This window comes from Anabas testudineus, chromosome 22 (genome assembly GCF_900324465.2).
Source record: "Anabas testudineus chromosome 22, fAnaTes1.2, whole genome shotgun sequence".
NCBI classification, from domain to species: Eukaryota; Metazoa; Chordata; class Actinopteri; order Anabantiformes; family Anabantidae; genus Anabas; species Anabas testudineus.
Window position 1 is genome coordinate 12,825,135 of NC_046630.1, and position 10,152 is coordinate 12,835,286.

The 10,152-nt window shown below is 41.1% G+C and overlaps 2 protein-coding genes across 3 annotated transcripts; one reads left to right on the forward strand and one right to left on the reverse strand.

Annotated features, from left to right (window-relative positions):
• Nucleotides 1-661: 661 nt before the first annotated feature.
• Nucleotides 662-4,612, forward strand: pou5f3 (POU domain, class 5, transcription factor 3). Of its 2 annotated transcripts, none has more exons than XM_026340132.1 (6): nt 662-692; nt 939-1,735; nt 1,902-2,013; nt 2,393-2,523; nt 2,732-2,896; nt 2,985-4,612. In XM_026340132.1, exons 2-6 carry the CDS (start codon nt 977-979, stop codon nt 3,243-3,245), a joined length of 1,428 nt encoding a protein of 475 aa, XP_026195917.1. In that variant the 5' UTR covers nt 662-692; nt 939-976; the 3' UTR covers nt 3,246-4,612. The 2 variants fall into 2 exon arrangements, with proteins under 2 accessions (XP_026195917.1, XP_026195916.1); XM_026340131.1 differs by having other exon boundaries at nt 664-697.
• An 86-nt stretch (nt 4,613-4,698) lies between these two features.
• Nucleotides 4,699-9,344, reverse strand: LOC113148426 (fucosyltransferase 7 (alpha (1,3) fucosyltransferase)). The gene is made up of 3 exons (XM_026340133.1): nt 8,914-9,344; nt 7,571-7,684; nt 4,699-6,737 (listed from the first exon to the last, which is right to left on the reverse strand). Exons 2-3 carry the CDS (start codon nt 7,571-7,573, stop codon nt 5,655-5,657), a joined length of 1,086 nt encoding a protein of 361 aa, XP_026195918.1. The 5' UTR covers nt 7,574-7,684; nt 8,914-9,344; the 3' UTR covers nt 4,699-5,654.
• Between the last annotated feature and the right edge of the window lie 808 nt (nt 9,345-10,152).

Genomic DNA, 10,152 nt, shown 5'->3' on the forward strand with positions numbered 1-10,152 from the left:
CCTTAAACATCTTTATCTGCCACCATCCATCATGTACAGTTCTTTCTGCGTACATCATGTTATCTAACCCTAAAATCACCACAACCTAATTAGAAGATGTCAAATCTGCTATAAATTCTCCTATGTTTGTTTCAAATGAAATGTGTCGTGATACATTCAGGTTATTGGGCCATTCAATCTTATAATGTACATTTATTTGATTTAGTTTACATGTTATTGGTTAAAGTTCCTTCAGGTCTTTCAGGAATTTTAAATTCAAAGCAAAGCAAAGACATCTTCTTAAAGGGGGAATAGTTTAAACAAAGCCAGCTCCACTAGGTGATCAGATTATAGTGTTACAATATGTATTTACAGGAGTGGTGACTCGTGCCTATTTAGCAATGTAAAAATGTTTTTTTACCCGTTAAATTATGAATATGTTCCTAATTAATGATTTGCATTGCACATAATGGGGTTTTAATCTACTTTAAACGCAGAAAACATAGTTGTTCCGCAGCAAAATGCCTGAAAGTTGAAACGAAAACACGCCCACAGCTTTGGAAGAATCAAGGTCATTCACAAACTCACCATCAGCTGTGCGCAATTGTCTGCGCCAGCCAATGGCCGAAGAGATAAGGTGCTCCGCAACACCCTCAGTTGTGATTAGGAAAACCTGTGGAGATCGGACAGTACAGGAGCATTTGAGCTTCAAGGTAAGGTGAGTGGAGTTGCAGTAGAAGACAGGTCTTATGGACTAGGCCGTGAGTGTATCCGTGGTTATGCTGCACCAAAGAGGCTCTATGCTTACAATCGTGCACCGATTTCCCAAAACGGACTTTTCTTGGACACGCTCTGGTTTAATTTTTGGGAACCTCTTCTCGGTTCTACATCCTTGGTTTGTGCGTAAACTTGAAACGGATGAGCAGTCACTGACCACTTTTTTTAACTTTCAATTTTAGATGCGCGCTTGTTAAGAGGCCATCTCGTCGTTTGGAAGATGTCTGAAAGATCTCAGAGTCCAGAGTGCCAGAGCAGGCCTTATGACTTCAGCCGTGCCAATCCGTGCACCCAGCTTTTGGGTCAGGAAGGTCTGGGCAGCGCTGCGTCACTCCAGCTTCCTCACGGCGTCCTGCCAGACCCGACTCTCCTCTACAACAAAGCCGCGTATGGCGGCATCACATCAGCCTCTGCGCAGACATTTTTCCCTTTCCCACCCGTCACCAGTGACTACAGAGGATGTGACCTGCAGGCTGGAGACTTTGGGCAGCCCAAGCACTGGTATCCTTTCGCTGCGCCTGAGTACACCGGCCAGGTACCTGGAGTAACAGCAGCTACCCAGCCTACAAACCTTAGTCCCCCTATAGCTGAGACCCGAGAGCAAATAAAACTGCCCGATATAAAGACTGAAAAGGACACCGCAGATGACTACTCAACGGAGATTAAGGTCCAACAGTACACGACACCACCGACCTCCGCCGCCATGCCCCAAGGAGTCTTTTACTCTGCGGCCTGGAACCAGTCTTTCTGGCCCGGGATCAGCCATATCACCCCGCCTGGCAGCAATAATCAAAATCCCTCAACACCCTCTGCATCTTCACCGTCTATGTCTCCTTCCCCGCCAAGCAATGGCCTTCCAGGGAATGCGTTTTTCAGCGTGAACACAATCCAGCCTCCCACCGGGCCCCAGGCGCAGAATCCGGCCTCATCCACGCGGAGCAGCGGGTCATCCAGCGGTGGGTGCAGCGACTCTGAGGAGGTGAGACTCACTCAACCTGACCTGCACTTTGAACAGAATAGTTTTTCCTCTTGTGAATAGATTTGCCATTGCAAGTTGGCAATCTGTCCAAGGATGCACACTAAAGGCACTCTAAAGTTTAGTTTTAGTGTTGATCTTTAGTCTGACCAGTTTTCCTCTCCTGCAGGAGAACCTTTCTACTGAAGAACTGGAGCAGTTTGCAAAGGAGCTGAAACACAAACGCATCACCTTGGGTTTTACTCAAGCTGATGTTGGTCTTGCCCTGGGTAACCTATATGGTAAGTTGGTTTCCCATTGAGGGATACTGGCTGATATAGATTGTTTTCAGTCTTGTTAAATAATGTGGATTTAACACCGATGGCATCTAGAGTCCTCGTAGTCATCTGGATTGCTGTGTTGTCATGATCACTCTGGGAGCTACAGTGTAAACACTGTATGGGAGTCAAAGTAGACTTTCTATGTGGAAGTGAGTAGATCAGCACTAATGAAAAGCTACTAATCAGGCCTATAACGTCTACCCATGTTTGGCAGGTATCCTATTTAAACTTAGAACAAACACTTTGTATCAACTCTCTGAATCAATCTTTCATTGATTGCGTTTATTGCCTCATGATTACTTACTTATTACTGTACTTATTATTATTTTTGTGCATGTAGGTAAAATGTTCAGCCAGACAACAATTTGCCGCTTTGAGGCCCTGCAGCTGAGCTTCAAGAACATGTGTAAGCTGAAGCCCCTTCTTCAGAGATGGCTGAATGAAGCAGAGACCTCAGAAAATCCCCAGGATGTAAGTATGCAACTCATAACATCTACCATCTACTTTAAAAACCACACAAACTCTTACTAATAACTGAAAGTTGAGTGATGGCAAATGGACGTCCTTCCTGTTGGGACCTAAAAAGAAGAAAGACCAGCTGCTGTGACTCAACCTCCAGATAACTCCACCTGGATGACTGATAATCTTCACTGCTTGCATGATGCTTTTCTTTTTCCAGATGTACAAGATTGAGCGAGTATTTGTTGACACCAGAAAGAGGAAGAGGAGGACCAGCTTGGAGGGAGCAGTGCGCTCTGCTCTGGAGTCCTACTTTATCAAATGTCCCAAGCCCAACACCCAGGAGATCACACACATCTCAGACGACCTCGGCTTGGAGAGAGATGTAAGCGTAAATTCTTAAAGGGGAGTTTGTTTGGCTTTTTTAATTGGGTCTGGTTGTATTTTGAGTAAACGCATTCTGTACTTGGCAGGTGGTGCGTGTTTGGTTCTGCAACCGAAGACAGAAAGGAAAGCGCCTTGCCTTGCCATTGGATGAGGAGTGTGAAGGCCAGTACTACGAGCAGAGTCCTTCACCTCTGAACATGGCCCCCTCCCCTATTCCCAGTCAGGGCTACCCAGCCTCCAGCTACCCTGGAGCCCCTCCTCCAACACTGTACATGCCCCCGCTTCATCGGCCTGATGTCCTGAAACAAGCCCTGCACCCCGGGCTGGTTGGTCACCTGACTGGATGAACATGCTCGGGTAGTCCCTACCAGACCCACCCAACTCGAGCTGGAGTCGAGCCTCTAAACCCAGTCAACCACCATTTTTAATTGGTCCCAGAAAAGACAATCCAGGGTGAGCAGGCTCTTTTGGTGACTTTAGCGGCGAAGAAGTGGTTTCTTGTCCTGGTGGTGAAACTAAGCAAACTGTGATTTTCATTCTCTAACCACAAACTTTGTCTTAAATGTGCCTTTCCATTTTTTTTTTTTTTTTTTTTTATATCATAAATAGTAAGTTATTCCATAGTCTTTAGTCATTGAGATTAACAACAAAGTAAGACTTGGTGCTACAGTATAGTGCAGTCATGAAATGATGGTGTAAATATGTGTATTGCTTCAGTTTACGCTAAATGTTGTGTGGGTAGATTTTCACTTCTGTGTGGTAACAGGAATGAGTCAGCAGAATTCATCTTCAACAGCTGGGTCAGCATTTGTGCAATACCTCTGTGTCCCATCTGATAAGAGCAGTTTCAAAATTTGTCTGCAATGTCACTCAGGTGAAAAATGCAAATCGATGTAGGACGAGTCTTCTATTGTCTTTGCACAAAGTTGCTTTTGTAGTGTTTCTTTTTTGTTACATTTGTATACAGAACTCAAATGTTGTCCTATAGTTGTGGATCCAACACTGACAGGCAACATGGGCATGTTTTTAGTGTTGACGGGGATGTTGAGATTCAAATATTTGTGAGGGGATGTGACTTAAGTTTTTACTCGAGTGTCTTAGCTGCCTATTGCACACTATTTTCTAATGTCTCAGGTGAAGTGTCTGCTGACTTTATCAACTATAGTTGATGCAGCAACAGGCAAACTGTATTCCAATACCTCCTTTATGATTTTTATTGTAAATGATTTTGTTGAATAACACTAAGTAAAATTGGAGTTCTCATTTTAGTAATTTTCTTACTTTGATGACCATAAGTCATTTGAAGGGTTGTGAAGAAAGTCCCAAGTGACTGTGAAATTAATAGCAGGAGCCAAATTGGTTATTTCAGTATTAATGGAAAGTTTGTTTTGCCTTAAATGAAATCACTGACTTGTTTTTGTGTAAGAGAGCAGCCACAACTGTTACTCAACCTCAACGTGTTTTCTGAACAGACTGTAAATGAATTATAATTTATTGAAGAGGTGGTTACATTGAACCTAAACCGTTTATTGTGTACCTTTTTTATCAAGTATACCTGACTCCCCCCACCCGCGCTTTGTATATGCAAACTACTGGCTTCCCCCAGTAAAGGTTTGCACATGTCTCACCCAAAGTAAAAATAATTTCTGTGGTCATGTATTTGTAGTGCTACACCTGGCCAATGTTGATTTACAACTAAACGTGATTAAACCACGCAGACCGTAGTATCTGGTCCCTGTGTTTTACATACTAGTATGTTGATTTGTTTACATGTTAATGGTAATCCTTGCAGTGATACTGACAATCGTTTTCTGAAGTAAACAATTTTATTAGTTTGATAAGAAGACACAAATTAAGACTCAGTGTAACAAAACAAATGTGTAATAATCTGCAGATCCTCAAAGTTAAACAGTACAGAAAATACATTTTAAATGCACGTTTTTAATATCATTGCATCAGTATCTACATTTCAAAACAGTACAGCCTTACAAAAAAAGACGTCAGCTATCATACGATGTGCTATTTCCTGTGCCTTGTATGAGAGGGTAGTGACAAAACCTTTTATGGGGCATTCAAGTTGAAAGACTTGTTGCCCTGTTTACAGTACATCTGTTCAAGACTTGAACTCATATCACATTATGGGTCTGTGTGTATCAGTACTTTGTGGACTAACCCTGAGTTTAAAGGAAATAATTTGCAAATGCAATCTTATATTCTAGGATTGATGCCACTCTTAAATCTGTCCTCGTGAAGCTACACAAGAGGCAGCTGTTTAGACTATGTTGGCATAAAGCTCGAGTAGGCTTTGTCCAAAGGTATCGCAATCTGGCCCCCGGCTGCTGGAAAGCTACAGTGTTCAGTTAGATGTATGTATGGGAGTGGGATCAACTTTCTCATTTAACTCAAGTGTATTTACCAAAGTGTCACAACAGTCTTTTAACCCTGTAGATTGGGTGTTTGATAAAGTGCTATGGGTTCACTCCTCAAAACCTATATAAACATGTAATAGTTGTATGCATATTCATGTTTCAACCGCTTTTTTGGACAAAGTTTCCCAGACTCTCATTGAAGCAATTCATTAAATCTTCTTCAGTAAAACCAGGTTTCTCTCTCATTACCTAACATCTTTTCATCTTCTTGATCATATCGACATTTTCTTTTGACACAGTAGCAACAACATGAATGGTTAATTAAAAAATGAGTTAAATGTTCTCATGTTAAACGTAGTTTGTTAATGATTAAACATAACTGCAAGCTCAAGTGTTATTGGCATTGACCCAGGCGTTTAGGTCTGAGTAAACCTTCTGCTGAGGTAAAGTGTTGTACTGTAAGCAGATCTTGCATAGTCTCTCTCTCCAGTCAGTATACAGTTTCACTTTCCACTTTTGCGTCCAGGTAAAGTATTCAGTGTAGCGTTTCTTATCCTGTGCCAATTGCTGTAGATACTTTCCTAACTCGTTTACTGATGCAAATTCATCGACATGGATGAAAGAATTAGGTGGAGCTACAGCTTTGTAATCGCTCAACGGTGGTCCCAAGACAACGGGCACAGCCCCACCTTGGTAAGCATTCCTCCACAGCTTCTCTGTGATATACTCTCTAGCAACTGAATTCTCAAAAGCCAAATAGAAGTAGCAGCGTGATATAGTACGTAAGAGCGCGCTAGAGGGGAGCGGTTTCTTAGTCCAGCGCCCGTAAACCTCTACAGGGACTGTAGCATTGAGCTCTTTGTACACTTGGCTTCTCTTATGCTGGCTCCTGTAGTTACTGACCACCCAACAGGCCAGAGACTCCTTATTCACAGAAACATCTTCCAGCAGTTGACCTTTGGCCTCCTTCAATAGCAGCTCACCGTAGGGTACAGTGATATCGGCATCCTTCCTGTAGGTTATGGTCATGTTGAAGACATTTGCATACCGCCCCAAGTTCCCACTGTAAGCAGGGGCCTCCAAAGACATCCAAGCCCACCTCTGGCCCTGTGGCCTTGGAAGATCCAAGGGCAACTTCTGGCGGCCCATTATCAGCTCTTTGTTGTGGAACACGACCACGTCGGCTGAGGAAAATAAGGAGCGTTGGTCCACCAATCTACAGTGAGCGATGCGGTAGAGGTTCCAGCACACATCACCCTGCAGGCTGTATGGCCTGTTGAAGGGCCAGTACCACAGCAGGATGGTCACGTTTCTACTGCGACAGTTGTTACTAAAGGTGGAGAAATGAATGGCTGCCGGGAATCCTCTTAACCATTCACTGAGAAGACACAGCGGTAAAACACAGAGAAAGGAGAGGAGGAAGAACTTCTTCACTGAACGGACTGCAGACTTTTTAGTATTATTACCCCCCTGTCACAAATGAGAATTAAGAAGTAGAATCATGAAGGGATTTGTGCCGTTAGCTTTTCTCTTAAGCAGATGTTAAATAACCATATTAATGTTTTTGCTTGAACAGCAGTGCAAAAACCTTTTATATCAAACTACTCTATGTATGCCCCGACTTTGTAGCCGACCATAACCCTGTCTCCTGAAATCTCCAGGCTCAGTCCAGCCTTTAAACAGATCTTTATTGTATGTCTCTCCCCCATCATTTTCTGATCTGTCTACACACAGGGATTATTTGTCCTCCAAAACTACTAATTGCTTTTCATTTTACACATTTACATTTACATAATTTAAATTAGAATTTTGAGTATGGGCTGTGGATCTGTTACTATCTTGTCTCTTATGAAACATAATAATGTCCAAAGATTCTTCTTTGCCACCTACTCCTCCTCCAAAATGCTAATACTAATATTAAAGGTGTGCACAGGCAGTAACAGCACAGCTGATGAGCACGACCTGTTTCCGACATACATACAGTAAACAGGAAAAGTAAAATGATGCTTTAAATGGGGACTCATGGGGTGTGGTTATTTTTGCTTGTGTGTGTGAAGCAGATACAGTAGCCAAATCAATTTCAGTGTTACTGAGAACATTTTTTTAAGCTTGTTTTCTTCCTGCCTCCTATTTGGTCAACCAGCTATAGATTAACAGATAAACAAGAGAAAAGACACTAGAAAAGCAAGAGAATCACTTAAAGTACACATGGAATTGATTTTACATGCAGTTCATACACACTAAGGGATGTTATAAATGTTATTAAAAAAGAAAAACACACTACTCGTTCACAAAGGACTCACCATCAGCAAGTTCAACGCAGCCTGTCAGTGTAAAGAGGTGTCACCACTGCCCAGTCAAATCAGTGGCATGTCTGTGCTTCACAACAACTTAAGAGGAACTCAGCCTTTTTTTTTCTATAAGGAAAAAAAAAGAAAGAAAAGAATTGATGAATATCATGCAGTTAAAGCACAGAACAAAATCTCTCTCTTGTTTTACAGTTGTTTGCTTAACAAGCTTGTCTCTTGGTAAATTACGGTATGAAACATGAAATAGTGCTTCTACAGGAAACACAATTGTAAAAGAGACTTGAAATCATCAGGTTTCACTTTGTGTAAGACAAAGGAATCGGAATAAGGAACTAATAAAACCTCATGCGGGATCTGAGAAGCCAAAATGGCCTGAAGCTGAGGGCACTACAAAACCTGAAAGAGGAAAAGTGAGCACACCTTACAAAAAATACAATTACAAATATGAATTGCACATATTTTCTACTTCTTCTGCTCTAGGTTGTGAGAAAATCCCAGAAAATGAGCAGTAAACAACCCTTTATTGTCATGTCAAAATGAACCCTGTGTGTGTCTTTTGTTTTAATAGGACCTTCTAGTCTCACTTGAACTTAACTCACTTTTATCCAAGTGTTCAGTCAGGTTGAAGGGAAACATGTTGCTGTGCATTCAGGTATGCCCTTTTCCTGTGTAAAATCACTGAGTGATATCGAGATGCAAATTCAGTTTCAGTTGCATTTTTTCCTAATAAATTACTGATTTGCTGCCCTACACATGTGGCAGCAAGCTAAGAAGCTGAACAAATCTTCCATAAGATTGCAAGCTGTCATTGATGTCCGCATTTGCATCGATACCACACTTGTGCGCTCTCAGGCATGATACAGCCTGCTGCTGTCATGCATGCTATCTGAACGATGGGCACACACAAAGAGCAGACTGCAGCATGAAATGAAATTTCCATTCTGCTTGTTTTGAGGCTTCAATCTTTTCTTCTAACAGCAACATTCAGTAATTTACTATAAATTAAAAAGTAGCATCTGCAAACAAACTATCATTTTTAAGTGTGCATGAAAAGCTGAGACTTGAAGATAAGATGCTGAACAGGATGTGGTGAAAGATTTATGTTGGCAGAGGTGCCGTTCTTCTTACTGGCTGTTGCAGAACGTTAGAATGTGCTAAGGTCACAACAAATTACTTACAACCTAGAATGAATAAAATAACTTAATCACAGCAGAAGCTATCGGCTTTGACTTAAAGGAATCAAAAATCCAAAAGTAAATTGTGAAAAGAAGTTACACCACAACGACTAGAGAGAAAAAAAAAATAAACAGAGAAAACCTCAAGCTTCCTCCTCTAACCTGTTCATGAGTTAAGTGGTCTGTGCTCCATCCTCGGTCACCACTGATACTGATACTGATTTCGGTCGCTGCTCGTAGAAACGCGATGGTTAACTTGAAAACCAAAGATGCATCTCCTTTTATAGAGACTGCCCGAAAGATAGTCGAGTGTGTGTTATGCGCTCCCACCTTCTCTATCAGTCACACCCTTTTCAATTCCTGCTTTTTTTTGTAAATGCAACACTTATTTGGCTTGTTTATCTAGATTTCAACACTCTGCAAGCAGAACAGAGAATAATGAGATGTTTACTACATGTGTGCAATAGCAAAAAAAAAAGAGGAAGTGCTGAGTATGTTCTAAAAAGAAGATGGGATTACACAAGGGTGATCACACACCAGTGAGTCCTCAGTAGTTACAAGATCTAAAATAGTAATGTGGTATATACACTGACCAGGCGTTTTTCAGGTTAATGGTTTTGAGAAATGACCATAGTGTATTTCTACACTATGTTAATTCTTTGACGCCCGTAGTAAATCTCATATTTACAAATTCTCATTTCTCACACATGACTGCAGTGCTATTTCTGACACACAGCAAAAAAATCAGTACCAGGGGTCCTTTTACTTTTTACAAATTACTAGAAATAAACGATTAGACATTAGATTTTTCACAGTTCAAAGTTACTTTGCATCATTTACAGCACAAATGTGAAATGAGTTTGTGATAAATGTTTTTCACCTTTAAAAAGTTCTGTTTCACTCGTGTGTAGCCTACAACATTTGCTATTGGTCACTGCTACTAACTAAGAAATTGCTGAAAAACAGAGTTTAGTGAATAAGAAACTCAGTTGAGCTGTTGATGGCCAGGGAAATATTCTGCAATGTAAATCTTAGGTCGTGTACCAAGTACTTCAACTTGAATTAGAAGTCTGTCCACAAAGGGGAAAATTCTCCAAACTACGTTTTGGTGTATATTTGTGTTAAAATATCATATGCTTGTGTTTAATTATCACATTTTACTCCCAACAGGCAGGTGCCATTGGTGTCAGCCTTGTTAAACCTAAAGAAAGAATATGCAGATTTATCAGCAGTGGAAAGTGGCAAACAAAACCGTTTCTTTAGATGAAGGATTATGCTGCAGGTTTAAAATGACTCCACATGAGGTTTTTGCTCTGTGGAAACTTGTAATGACGATGGTGTTGTTTTTTTGAATATCTCTGAAACCACATTAAACATCAATTTTTAAAGGGGCTTTTTATG